At 53.0% G+C, this 14237-nt stretch overlaps 2 protein-coding genes across 2 annotated transcripts; both read right to left on the bottom strand.

Moving 5' to 3' along the window:
* Nucleotides 1-154: 154 nt before the first annotated feature.
* Nucleotides 155-2012, bottom strand: MGAT2 (alpha-1,6-mannosyl-glycoprotein 2-beta-N-acetylglucosaminyltransferase). The gene has a single exon (XM_064716013.1). It carries the CDS (start codon nt 1980-1982, stop codon nt 645-647), a length of 1338 nt encoding a protein of 445 aa, XP_064572083.1. The 5' UTR covers nt 1983-2012; the 3' UTR covers nt 155-644.
* A 1121-nt stretch (nt 2013-3133) lies between these two features.
* LRR1 (leucine rich repeat protein 1) lies at nt 3134-13873 on the bottom strand. Its single transcript, XM_064716008.1, has 4 exons — nt 13644-13873; nt 13469-13567; nt 8928-9655; nt 3134-4290 (listed from the first exon to the last, which is right to left on the bottom strand). Exons 1-4 carry the CDS (start codon nt 13818-13820, stop codon nt 4038-4040), a joined length of 1257 nt encoding a protein of 418 aa, XP_064572078.1. The 5' UTR covers nt 13821-13873; the 3' UTR covers nt 3134-4037.
* Between the last annotated feature and the right edge of the window lie 364 nt (nt 13874-14237).

Below are 14237 nucleotides of genomic sequence, written 5' to 3'. Positions count from 1 at the left end.
TAATGAAGTTAAATGCACACTGCTGGAAGGAGTGATGGCACGTGTCCAGCCCCTGGGATTAAAGAAGAGAAACTCCCCCTTCCTTCCCACCCTGGCTTTTCAGGAACACGAGGTGACATCATCTTTTTGCTGACAATCAACAACTTCTCTAGGCTTACAAAACAACGGCATTTTTTTTTATTTCGGCAGAACTAAAAAAATCATATATTTATCTACATCGTAGTAAAAACAATGAGATTTATTTTCATTTCATATCCTTCATATATTCATCGACGCGGCGCAACCGAACCGGGACTCGGGGATCGGGCGTGAGATGACCCCGGGTGGGACCCCAGGCACCACCAGAGCTTTGAAGCACCAAAAAAGATGCACTTAAAAGTGTTCTCCTCCTCCTCCTCCTCCTCCTCCTCCTCCTCCCAGCAAACACAGCAGCAGGTCACTTTTTGCGTAGGGGCTGCAGCACGTCACCCGTTTCCAAAACGTGGTTGCCAAACATGAGAGATTACTATTTTGGGACACCTTTAACAAGAATGTTTATTCATATTAAAGCAGAAACCAACTCATAAATGCTGTTTATACACGTGTGTGCCTGGAAAGGACACAATGGGACAAGTCAAGGAGAAAAGGCGCTGCGAGGAGGGTCCTCACTGGAGTCTGCGGTAGCTCTTACAGAGTTCGTGGTCCCTGATGTCTCCCCACCCTCCGTTCTTGACGTGAGGGGACAGGGGAGCCATGGAGTACCTTTTACTGACACTCATCGCCTCGGGAAACAGGTACTGTTGGTTGCTGTTCAAGAGAGAGTCGATTTTGGCACTCTGGGTGGACGGTCTGCAGGATTTCTTGTGGTGCATGCCACAGTCCCCCGTGTGAAAAATCCTGGGGATTTCGGGAACCAGCACTTTCCAGAACTTTGGAAGACAAGAGACAGTCAAGTGCTGCAGAGTCCAGTCCCAGTTGTAGTCATCGTAGGTGCAGAAGGCGTCCGTGCACTCGATGAGCTTCTGGTAGGTGTCTCTGCCGAAGGCCATGCCCATGTTGTGCTCCGTGGACTTCCACGTCTTCATCTCCACCTTGTCGGCGCGGCCGGCGAAGCCGCCCCGCACGGGGCTGTAGGTGCCCAGCGACACGAGCTGGCACTCGGGGCACTCGCGCTGGCGCAGCGCCCAGAGCCGCTTGAGGACGTGGTAGAAGTCGGGCGCCAGGTAATGATCCTCCTCCAGGAACAGCACGGGCCCCGCGTGCTCCCGCAGCGCCCGCACGCGCTCCCACACGAAGTGCAGCTTCCACCACCAGTGGTGCTTGGTCTGCGCGAAGCGCGCCTCGCGGTAGTGCCCGAACGAGTCCGGGAACTCGGCGTTGATGCAGCCCAGCCGCAGCGCCGCCGCCTTGCCCACGTCGCGGGGGCAGTCGCGGGGGTCGTGGCCCGGGAACTCGCGCGGGTACAGCTGGATGCTGAACGGGAAGAACACCTGCAGCACCGGGCAGAAGTCCACGCGGGCCGCCAGCCGGTTCAGCTCCTCGGCCCACAGGTCGTGGCTCAGCACCAGCAGCACGTTCTCCACGCCCGGCGCCCGCCGCAGCGACTCGAGCAGCAGCCGCAGGTGCTCGGCGCGGTCGTGCACCTGCACCACGAGCACCACGTCGGGCCGCGCCGGGAAGCGCCCGGCGTTCCGCACCGGCTGGTCGAAGTTCAGGCGGTACACGAGCGAGCGGTAACTCAGCGTCGCGTTCTCGGACAGCTCCTCCGCCGCCACGGCGACCGACGCGTTGGCGGCGGGGCGGCGCGGTACCGCCGGCGGGGGCTCGCTGACCCGCGGCGGCTCCCCGGTGCTACCGGGACCGCCCCGCTGCTGCTGCTGCTGCTGCAGCTGCTGCTGCCGCCGCCGCCCGCCGCCGCCGCCGGTGCCCCAGAGCGCCAGGGCGCAGAGCGCCAGCGCCAGCGCCAGCAGCAGCACCTTGCGCTTGTAGACGCGCAGCCGCATCGTCCCGGCGGCGGCGGCCCCGCTCCGCCGCTCCCGCCGCCGCCGCCGCCGCCGCTCCCGCTCCCAGCGCGCGCGCGCCGCCGCCGCCCCGCGCGCACACGTCGCCGCTCCCCATTGGCCGCCGCTGCGGCGACCGCCGCCTCGCCATTGGTGGGAGGAGCCGTCAATCAACTACTCGGCGCTTCCGCCGCGCGCGGGGGGGCCGCGCAGCCGCCGCAGCCGCACCGCGCTCTGATTGGGCGGCGCCGGGAGGGGCGGGGCCAAGGCGTGAGGGGAGGGCGGGAAGGGGCAGCGGAATCCTTCGGGATTGGGATAAAAAGGGAAAATAGCTCTGGAAATGCAGGGAAAACACACGGAAATCAGCCGGGAGCCGCGGGAGTAACATAAAAAATAAGTGAATACTAGGTTTGAAAAACTGCACGTTAAAAAGCATTCTGTAATGACAAGAAGAAGGTGAGAAATCACTCTAGAAATGCAAGAATAAGGTAAAATCAGTGTAGGGCTGAAATAATAGGATAAAGTAACTCTAAGATTGAGAGAAAAAAACCCTGAGATTTACAGAATAAAATAATTCTAGATTTGAAGGATTAGTGCTATGAACCATTCTTGAATGGTAAGAATTAAAAAATTCAGATTAATTAATTCTAGAATCGCAAGTTTAGAATGACTCCAAAGTGTTCAACACTAATGTAAGAGTAAAATAATTCCAGAATTGCAAGAACAAGGTAAGGAAGCCATCCCAGATCCCTGCAGGGATGGGCACTCCATCAGTGCCCTGTGCCAAACCCCCTTTCCATGGAGAAATTTTCCCAAAATCCAAACTAAACCTCCCCCAGCTGGCACTCCAAGGGAACGGGATTCCTAAAAACTTCTCCAAATAAAATAATTCTAGATTTGAAAGGTTAGGATTATGAACCCATTCTTGAATGGTAAGAATTAAAAAATTCAGATTAATTAATTCTAGAATTGCAAGTGTTTGTTCCCTGCTGTTCCCATCTCCCAGTCATGGAGCAGCTGACAAGACAGGAAATAAAAGAATTTGTGGATATGCTCAACATTTTGGTGTTATCCCCAGAAAAATACCAGCAGTTAATTCCTGGAGTACACTGGATGGAAAACCCCCCAGACAAAACACAATCCACACGTGCATGGAAGGCTTTCAAAATTTAATCAGTCAACACAGTGAAACAAATTCCAGAATGGTTAAAACAGGAGGATTAAGAAACAAAGTTTCAGGCACGTATTTAGAAAAAAAGACATTTCTGGTATCACAAAGAGAGAAACCCCAAAAACAAACATTTGCTCTGGTAAAAACCCAGCAATGCTGGTCCCTGCTCCGAGTGGGAATGTTGTAACAGAACCTTTAAAAAAAAGAAGCACCTGGGATTCCACAACTGCTCTGGATGGGATTTCTCCTCCACTGGCAGGAGGGGAGAGCAGTGCTGGCCCTGGCAGAGCTCACATGGGGAAGTCTGGGATAAACTCAAATTCCCTTTGTCCTTCCAAGAAGGAACCACCTACCCACAAACCCAGAAACCCCGAGCACGCAGGAAAAGGGAAATACATTCCAAGGGAGGTTCTCTCCAGCTCAACACTGCTTGGTGCTACAGGCAGAGGAGATTCCAGAGGGGGAGGAGGTCAGGCCAGGCCACGTCAGGCCATGTCCCCTCCCTGCCAGGGGGGAAGAAGGTCAGGATGTGTCCCCTCCCTGCCAAAGGGGCAGAAGAGCCGGGCCAGGCCAGGCCAGGCTGTGTCCCCTCCCTCCCAAAGGGGCAGAAGAGCCAGGCCAGGCCAGGCCAGGCTGTGTCCCCTCCCTGCCACAGGGGTAGAAAGTCAGGCCAGGCCAGGCCAGGCTGTGTCCCCTCCCTCCCAGAGGGGCAGAAGAGCCAGGCCAGGCTGTGTCCCCTCTCTCTCCAAGGAGGAGAAGAGCCAGACCAGGCCATGTCCCCCTGCTCCCTCCCAGAGGGATCTGTCTCCGCAGGGAGCTCCGGTGACACCTGCAGGCTCCCCCATGCCCCGCAGCCCACCCTGGCTGTGCCAGCCATGCTGGCCGTGTCAGCCGTGGCTCTGGAGGTGCCTGTCCAGGAACTGGGAGTAGCAGTGCAGGGAGCAGAAGTAGCAGAGCACGGGCGCGTCGGTGCCGCCCATGTTGTCCACGAGCACCACGGTGTGCGCCACGTGGTGCAGGTTCATGGTCACCGTGATCTGGATGAAGCTGCTCAGGCAGGCGCTCCCGCAGCGACACGTCTTGGCCACCTCCAGGTCCTTGCACAGGTGGGAAGGGAGCAGGTGGCAGCCATAAGGGATCCTGGGGGTGGGAGGAGACACGGTGAGATGGGCACACAGGGAGCTGTGTCACCCAAAGGCGGGCACAGACACAGGCACCGGGCACACAGGGAGCTGTGTCACCCAAAGGCGGGGACAGACACAGGCACAGGCACACAGGGAGCTGTGTCACCCAAAGGCGGGCACAGACACAGGCACCGGGCACACAGGGAGCTGTGTCACCCAAAGGCAGGCACAGACACAGCTGTGTCACCCAAAGGCAGGCACAGACACAGGCACCGGGCACACAGGGAGCTGTGTCACCCAAAGGCGGGCACAGACACGGGCACACAGGGAGCTGTGTCACCCAAAGGCGGGCACAGACACAGCTGTGTCACCCAAAGGCGGGCACAGACACAGCTGTGTCACCAAGGCAGCACAAACGGGCACCGGCACACACAGAGCTGTGCACCAAGCAGAGACAGACACAGGCACCCACCGCTCCCAGGGCACACAATGCCTTCAGTTCCAGCTTTCATGTTTTCCAGACTCTGCACTGCATTGGTGAGTGTATATATATATATATTTATTTATATATATATATTTATATATAAATATATCTATATAAGTACCTAAATATATGCAAATATATATATTATATATATGCATATATCTATATATACACACATAAATATATGTATATATACACATATGTGTGTATATATACACATATATATTTTTATATATGTATTTATATACATATATACATATAAATATATATATATACACATGTGGTTATTAATTGTTGAGGTGTTGTGAAATCCTCAGGACGAGGTGAGAGATGGGAATTGACTCCAAGTTCTCAGAAGGCTGATATATTATATTATATTATATTATATTATATTATATTATATTTATATTTATATGTTATGTTATGTTATATTACGTTATATTATTATAATATATTAATTATTATATTATTCATTATATTAATTATATTATATATGTATTATGTATATTGTTATATGTGTTATATTATGTTATATTGTATTATATATGTTAATATTTATTATGTTTATATATGTATATTTATATATATATTGTGTTTTATATATGAAAATGGTATACCAAAACTATAGTAAAGAAAGAAAAAGGAGGCATCAGAAGCTAGACAAGAAATTATAATAAAAACCCTATGACTGACCAGAGTCTCAACACAGCTGGACTGGGATTGGGCATTAATTAAAAACAGTTCCCACTGAACCAATCAAAGATGCCCCTGTTGGTGAGCAACCTCCAAACTACAATCTAAGCAATCAGATAATTATTGTGTACATTTCTCTTCTGAGGCTTCTCGGCTTCTCAGAAGAAAAATCCTGGCAAAGGGATTTTTCATAAAATGTCAGTAATATACACACACACATATATAACTCTGAACTTCATATAAGGTGTTAGCAGTTCTCCTCACACTCCCCCACAGAAAATCCTCTTCTGTCACAGAACAATCCTTTAGCACGTCTCCTCTCAGCCACAGAACAATCCTTTCCTCTCCTCAGTCCCACAGAACAATCCTTTCCTCTCCTCAGTCCCACAGAACAATCCTTTCCTCTCCTCAGCCCCACAGAACAATCCTTTCCTCTCCTCAGCCCCACAGAACAATCCTTTCCCTCCTCACCCACAGAACATCCTTCCTCTCTCAGTCCCACAGAACAATCCTTTCCCTCCTCCCCAGCCCCCCACAAGAACAATCCTTTCCTCCTCAGCCCACAGAACAATCCTTCCCTCTCCTCAGTCCCACAGAACAATCCTTTCCCTCTCCTCAGCCCACAGAACAATCCTTTCCCTCCTCATCCCACAGAACAATCCTTTCCTCTCCTCATCCCCACAGAACAATCCTTCCCTCTCCTCAGTCCCACAGAACAATCCTTTCCCTCTCCTCAGCCCCACAGAACAATCCTTTCCCCTCGTCATCCTCAGCCCACAGAACAATCCTTTCCTCTCCTCATCCCCACAGAACAATCCTTTCCCACCCCCAGTCCCTTTCAATCCTTTCCCCTCCTCAGCCCCACAGAACAATCCTTTCCTCAGTCCCACAGAACAATCCTTTCCTCTCCTCAGCCCCACAGAACAATCCTTTCCTCTCCTCAGCCCCACAGAACAATCCTTTCCTCTCCTCAGTCCCACAGAACAATCCTTTCCCTCTCCTCAGCCCCACAGAACAATCCTTTCCTCTCCTCAGTCCCACAGAACAATCCTTTCCCTCTCCTCAGGCACACACAACAATCCTTCCCTCTCCTCAGTCCCACAGAACAATCCTTTCCTCTCCTCAGTCCCACAGAACAATCCTTTCCTCTCCTCAGTCCCACAGAACAATCCTTTCCCTCTCCTCAGTCCCTCTCAATCCTTTTCCAGCCCCAGAACCAAGGGCACTGCTGCAGCTTTGGGCCCAAAAAGTGTAAAACCAGGCAACTGAGGAGAGCAACCTGGGAGGGTGGGACTGCACAACCTGGAGCTGGGATTGGGCAATTTTAATCCCAACATGAAAATGGACCAAAACTTATAAAAGTGTGAAAACTCCTGACCCAGAGTCCATCTTGGGTGCAGCCCTGCCTGGGCTCTTGTGCTGCCCAAGGTGGATCCTCTGAGGCCTTTTAATAAATCCCTGCTTTATTCATTAACTCTGTCCAGCCTCTGTTCCAGGCACCACACAGACATGGAACACCAGAGATTTGGGACTGAAATGCCCCCTCCTGAGATGTCAGGACTGAAATGCCCCTTGCCAAGGCAGCCCTAAGGCCATGAACTCCAGGAGACAGCACCAGGGAGCTCCCAGCAATCCTGGCAGCCTGGGCCACAGCCAGCTAGGGAATTAGAGAGATTAGGAGTAATGAGAATTAGGGAATTAAAGGAAGATTAAGAACAATGAGACAATTGGGCACATTCTGTTCTTCCCTCACACTCCCTGTGCCTCACCCCGGCCTGACACAGCGCCCACCGTTTACTCCTCCCTCTTACACCGAGGAGCAGCAGTGGCAAACACAACTCAGAGAAAGCAGGAGATAACTGAGCCTCCTGCAGTCCTGCAGGCAGGCAATGAAAAGCTCTCTCCATCCCTCGTGTCAGCAATGACCTCCAGAGTTGGGAAGGGGAATTGCTCCTTGGGCATCCACAGAGCAGCAGTGTGGAGCTCGGGGTACAGTCAGGAATTCCCTGAGGAATCCTCTGGGTGTGCTGAAGTGTGGGGCTCAGCAGTGCCCCCCAAACTCAGCACAGATCCCCCTGACTCATCCCCAAATCTTTCCACACACCTAAGACTCCTCTGGGTTTTCTTTCTCCCCACCTTGATTTCAAAACACCCTTTTTTTTTTCTGGGAAAAACATAATCAAGAACTCTGGTACTTTCCCAGAATGAAGGCTGATTGTTCCAAACATTATTTTTGCACCTTCTCCTTCTGTTTCATCCCTTTCTCGAGGTTTTTACAGTAACTGAAATCTGACCAGTGCTGAGGGATTTCTAGAGGTAGAAAAAAGCTTTAATATTTCCATCAAACCCACTGCAATTTATACAGAGTTGGGAAAGGAGACACGTGGGGGTTAATTATAAAATCAGCAAGGTCAGCAATGGGTGATTTGGCCCAGAACATGTGGCGGCTCCGCTCCCTTCAGGGAGTGCCTGTGGATGCCTCTGGTGCAAATTTCTGCACAATTCCCCCTGGTTTATGGGCACTGCCCACCCTCAAGGCAGGAGCGGGCACAGGGTGCAGATCAGGGACATTTCCAGCCTCCCTCTCCCCCTTTCTGTGCCAAATTTCTGTCTTTGTGCTGCCCTCCCACCCAGAGCAGGGTGGGAGCAGCAGCTGCTGGCACCTGGAGGCTCCTGGTGCACGAAGGATCAGGGGTGGGGGCAGAGGAGGGAGCTGATAACAAACAGCAGCCTGGGAGGGTGGCATTCACTTGGTGAAATCAAAATAATCCTTTTAAAATTACCTCAGAGCTGGGCTCTCTGAGTAAGTCAGAACACCCTCACTCCAACACCAAGGGAAATGAGGAGCTTAAAGAAAACCTATGGCAGGGGAAGGCCTGCAGAAAAAGTGGCTCAGGGCTGTAGAATTGATTCTCTTTTCCCAAAGTTGGCTGAAAATATTCTGTTCATCTCCCTTTGGTGGATGAAAACACTTCAGTATCTGCCTTTCCTTCAATGCTTCCAAAGGCACCAATTATCCTTATCCTGATGACTTGACAAGGGGGATTCAAAGGAATTTTTATGTTATGAAGTTAATAGGTGAGAAAGCATGTAGAGGGATAGAATATAAGTAAATAAAGGTAGTATAGAGAGTAATCTTACCCCCTAAAGAGGGTTAATTATTAAAGATTAGGAGCAGGTGTGATGTTAACAGGCCATGGCTATAGCCAATCAGAAGAGTGTTATAGAGGAGTGGATTGGTTGGCTGAGGGGAACTGGAGTCAGTTGGCCACTGTGAGGACAAGGAAGAGTAGAGGAGCTGCCTACGAGAAACATCAAGGAGGTACAGAACTCTGGCCACATGGAACCCTTGCAATGTAACGTCAGTAGAACTCTTGCACTGTAATGCCAACCAAAGCAGGCACCGAGGGCAGAGGGAGGCAGGTGAGGGAGGCAGGTGTGAAGGAGCAGGGCCAGCTGTGCCTCCCTGCCCTTACCTGTGATTGACCGTGGCCCTGGCAGCACACTCCAGCAGAGTCAGGGGGATCTTCAGCTGGATGTTGGGCACCAGCGGGTTGGGCTGCTCAAAGGGGTTCCCAAAGAGGTCCAGGTTGTCCAGGGAGAGGTTCCTGAAGTCCCAGGGCAGGAAGGGCAGCTTGTTGCGCGCGGCCGACAGGAAGCGCAGGCGGCTCAGCTGCCCGATGCGGCAGGGCAGGCGCAGCAGGGCGTTGTCGTCCAGCCGCAGCTGCACCAGGGCCCGCAGCTGGCAGAACTCCAGCGGCAGCGCCTGGATCTGGTTCTGGCTCAGGTCCAGCAGCTGCAGGGATTTCTGCAGGCCCGAGCTGCACAGGGCCCCGCTGAAGGCCTCCAGGTGGTTGTCGTGCAGGTCGAGCTCCTGCAGGAACGCCAGGTCCCCCAGCGTGGCCGGCAGCTGCTTGATGTGGTTGTGGCTCAGGTCCAGCTTGCGCAGCCGCCGCAGGCTCAGCACCCTGCTGTCGATCCTGGCCAGCTTGCAGTACGAGGTCTGCAGGTGCTCCAGGGAGAAGGGGAAGCTCTTGGTGAGGGGATAATCCCTCCTGGAAGTGATGATCATTTTGGTTTTGGGCTTCTCCACGTCGGCGTTCTTTGCTGGGACCAGAGGTGAGAGAGGGAGGACGCCGCTGTCGTTGCCTTGGTGAGCCAGTCTCACGGCTGAAAGGAAAGTCTTTAAATTGATCACATTTGCCTGCAGGGGAACACAAGGCTGGAGTTAAAAGTTCATTATCCTGGTTGTTAACACTCTCTGGGCTGCTCTGTGGGTGTCACTCAGCTCTGTTATGAACAGTCCTGGTCTGGCTGTGCTGCAGCACCCAGGCAAGGAACAAAGCACCAAATCCACAGCTGGAAATGAAGCACAGGAAAAACCCCCAATGCACTGGGAGATCCCAGAAATCCACCGGGATAAAGGACTGTTACAAACACACGTGGGGAAATCAGAGCTCTAAACCCCGAGGCAATAATTCCTGGAAGTTTCTAGGAAAGAAAAGGAGGGAAGTTGAATTCAGCAAAAGGAAGGTGAAGCTTCAAGGCAGGTGAGGTGGCCACACACAGCTCTGGCTGTGCCAGCAGCAGGCAAGAGGCAAATCCTTTGCAAAGACCAAATAACGCTTCAGCTGGGATACAACAGTTTGGCAGCAGAATCCCAGGGCAGTCTGGGTTGGAAGGGATCCTAAATCCCATCCTCTTCAACCCTCTCTCCTGGCAGGGACCCCTCCACTGTCCCAGGTGCTCCAAACCCATCCAGCCTGGCCTTGGCACTGCCAGGGATCCAGGGCAGCCACAGCTGCTCTGGCAATTCCAGCCCAGCCCCTCCCCACCCTCTCAGGGAACAATTCCCAATATCCCATCCCATATTCCCTCTGGGAGTGGGGAGCCATTAAAGGCTCCCACCAGCTCTCAGTATCAGAGTATCAAGTGATTTTTATTTTAAATAAAGACCCAGAAAGCTCTGATGCATCTGTTGCACTGATTTCATTCACTTCTAGGGACATTTGTGACCAAATCTTTCTCTTCTAGATCTTCCAGCAAGTCTCTGCTTGAGCTGATGTGCAGCTGACAGGCACTGAGCTGAAAAGTGAATTCTAAAATAAAAACCACATTGCAACCATGGAAAGAAAAGAACCAACTTGGAGTTCTGAGAGCCCAGAGGTTGTCCTTGTGCTCCCAGCCACCACTTCCCAAGCCCAGGGACACATTTTGCACCTCAAAGACAATTTTGCTCCCAAATGTCTTTGTTGAGGCCGAATCTGAGAGGGTTCAGAACTGGAGCACACAATGTGCTACAAGCACCCAGTACAAGAAAACAAAGACATTTGAGATAATCCTGGATGGAAATGTGGGAGAAACAAAGACAATAAAGGTCAAACTGAACTGACTGCATGTGTAAACTAAAATGATAATTTTCCTTAGGCATTCCAAGCACAACTCCTGCTGTGCCACCTTGCAGAGGTGGGGAGGATGCACAACAAACACCTTTGGATCCAAGGTTATCCACAGAAGCTGGGGCTGCCCTTGGATCCCAGGAGATGCCCCAGGCCAGGCTGGGTGGGGCTTGGGGCAGCCTGGGACAGTGGAAAGCTGGGATGGGATGGGATGGGATGGGATGGGATGGGATGGGATAATGGGAGAGGAATGGATGGGATGGGATGGGATGGGATGGGATGGGATGGGATGGGATGGGATGGGATAGGGATGGGATGGGATGGGTTTAAGGTTCTGATAAACAGCCTGGGTCTGACACAGTCATTACCTGGCAGCATCCACACATTGCTACAGAATTGCCCTATCCAGGCTGATCGTGGCATTCCCAAGATCACTTAGGGAATTAAGCGGGATGGGATGGATGGGATGGGATGGGATGGGATGGGATGGATGGATGGGATGGGGGATGGGATGGGATGGGATGGGATGGGATGGGATGGGATGGGATGGGATGGGATGGGATGGGATGGGAATGGGATGGGATGGGATGGGATGGGATGGGGGATGGGATGGGATGGGATGGGATGGGATGGGATGGGATGGGATGGGATGGGATGGGATGGGGTGGGATGGGATGGGGTGGGATGGGATGGGATGGGATGGGATGGGATGGGATGGGATGGGATGGGATGGGGTTTAAGGTCCCTTCTGTCCCAAACCAGCCTGGGGCTCTGAGACCACCAGCCCTCACTACCTCAGCCAGTCTATCACACACATTTAGCTACAGAATTTCCCCTCATTCCAGGCTGATCTGTGGCATTTCCAAGATCACTTAAAGGGGAATTAAGCCCAAAAAGCCCTCCAGATCTGTGAGGACCAAGTGAAATCAATATTGCACAGCAGAATGAAGTTACAGGCAGGATTTCTTTGCTCTCAAGCACAAAACTCAATTCCCTCCACAAGCCCTCCCTAGGGGCCATGTGAGATCTCCAAACATCTTGTTGAGAAGCCCTGAAAAAAAAAATAAAAAGGAAGAAAACAAATAATGACTTGGGAGAGCTCAGGATGAAATTTCCTGCCCCAAGCCCAAAGTCTCAGCCACACAGACAAAGCTGGAAAAGGAGTTTAAATTGTGTTGGTGCCTGCCAAGCGTGAGAGCTGTGAGGAAACGGGAGCTGAGGTGGAGCCAGGGCAGCAGGCTCAGACCTGCTGAAGGCAAACAAGCCCCAGGAAACAGCCAGCATTTGTTATTTCTGCTCTGCACTGATGGTTCCCAACCCCACTCCTGAGCTGGCTCAGGGCAGCAAATCCAGAGCCTGGCACAGCACAAGCAGGGGGGTTTCCCAAAACCAATATTCCAGTCTGTGGAAATCTCCTCTCCACAAAGTTTTTGTTCATCTTTGAGAGTTAAGGAGCTTTTCTGTAATGAAGCAATAAAAATCTGGCAGAAAACTATGGAAAAGGGATGAAACATCTTAAATGTGGGTTCTGGAGCTGGAGAGCTTAAGAGGAACCTGTAATATTTTGAGATGAACTTTTTGATTTCTCAATCTTCAGCAGAAAAATTCAGAGCAAAGGAAGCAGAAGTTCTTCTGAATCTAATACAAAAGCCTTAATTTTTCCAAAATATAGAGTACACTGGCTCCTAACAGGAAAAAAATAACTGGGTTTGGTGTCCTCCCTTCCTATTTAACCTTTAACAGGTTAATAAAATTTAAAGCTGCTTTCCTCAGATTCAGGTAACAGAAAGGAAACAGGATTTTCTAAACCACCAATCAACATGATTTGCTTTTATTTACACACTCTAACTGGAAAGTTTTAGGTAAGAACTCAGAGGTTATAAAAAGCCTGTCCCATTTTTCTCTCCTATAGGGCTACAAAAGATTCCTGCAACAGGCACAGAAGAAAAGGACATGAGAATTTAGTGATAATATGATTTTTATGATGAGTTTAGCACTGTTAAAAACACTTTATTCACTATTCACAGTCCTCTGGGAACTGTGAATGAATACAGAGGTATTTGAAATAAGGGGAGAGGGTGCCTGTGCCCTGCTCTGTGTGTGGGTGAGCACAATGATGGGTTTGTCCATGAAAACAAGAGGATTCTCAATTTTTTTTCCACGGAAAAAACTGTAGGGAACAACAATTTCATGGGAATCAAATTGAGCTGAGGGGACACAGGATTTAAGGCCAAACACCAACATTGCATCAGAGAGCTGTAAAAAGCTTTTTCTAAAGAAGCTGTGAAGCAAAGCATGAGAATGAACTTCAGGAGAGTTAGAACAGAACCCAGAAAAGAGGGAATGGCTCCCAGTGCCAGAGGGCAGGGATGGATGGGAGGTTGGGAATTGGGAATTCCTGGCTGGGCTGGAATTGCCAGAGCAGCTGTGGCTGCCCCTGGATCCCTGGCAGTGCCCAAGGCCAGGCTGGGCACTGGCGCTGGAGCAGCGTGGGACAGCGCAGGTGTCCCAGGGGTGGCAGTGGATGGGATTTAAGTTCCCTTCCCGCCCTGCCGCGGGGGTCAGAGCCCGGTGAGCCGCGGCCCTGCCGCCGGTCCCGTTCCCGGAGCCGGTCCCACCTTGCTGAGGCACAGATCCACCGCGGGCTCCCGCAGCCGCACCGTGGCCTTTCCCTCCTCCACGAAGCGCGTGAAGAGCCGCTCCACGTTCTGCTGCACCTGCGGGCACAGCGCGCTCAGCGGCCGCCCCGGGGCACCCCCGCCGCCGCGTCCCGGCCCCCGCCGCCGTCCCCACCTTGTAGCGAGCCCCGCCGCGGTCCCGCGCCGTGCACACCATGAGGTAAATCCCGGCACCGGCGGCGCCGGGAGGGCGCCCGAGCGACAGCAGCGCCCGCGCGGCGCGGCCGCGGCCCCGCAGCCCGCAGGTGGGCAGGAGCCGGCTGAGCACCTCCACCTCGCACTGCAGCCGCATCCCGACCCGGCCCCGGTACCGGCACCGGCCCCGGCCCGCGCACGGCGGGCGGCGCCGCCGGGGGCCTCCCGCGCTCAGCGCGCACAGGCGCCCGCTGCGCTGCCTGCCCGCCGCGGTGCCGGCCCGCCGCTGCCCGGTGCCGCCCGCTGAGGGGCGCGGGGCCGCCCGGCGACTGGGATCGCGGGGCGGGACGGGAGGGCGGCGGCTCCGGTGGTACCGGCGGCAGCGGCCGCACCGGCAGCGGCGGGCAGCCCCAGCGCGGGCCCTCAGCGCAGCGCCGTCCGCGCGGGACCGGCCGCGGGCGCCTCCTGCTGGAGGCGGCGGCCGTGAGAGGACAGAGAGTGTGAGGGAACACGGGGCGTGAGGGGACAGAGAGTGTGAGGGGACAGAGAGTGTAAGGGAACACGGGGCGTGAGG

Source organism: Zonotrichia leucophrys, chromosome 5, assembly GCF_028769735.1.
Source record: "Zonotrichia leucophrys gambelii isolate GWCS_2022_RI chromosome 5, RI_Zleu_2.0, whole genome shotgun sequence".
NCBI classification, from domain to species: domain Eukaryota; kingdom Metazoa; phylum Chordata; class Aves; order Passeriformes; family Passerellidae; genus Zonotrichia; species Zonotrichia leucophrys.
This window is presented reverse-complemented; position numbering and strand designations above follow the sequence as displayed.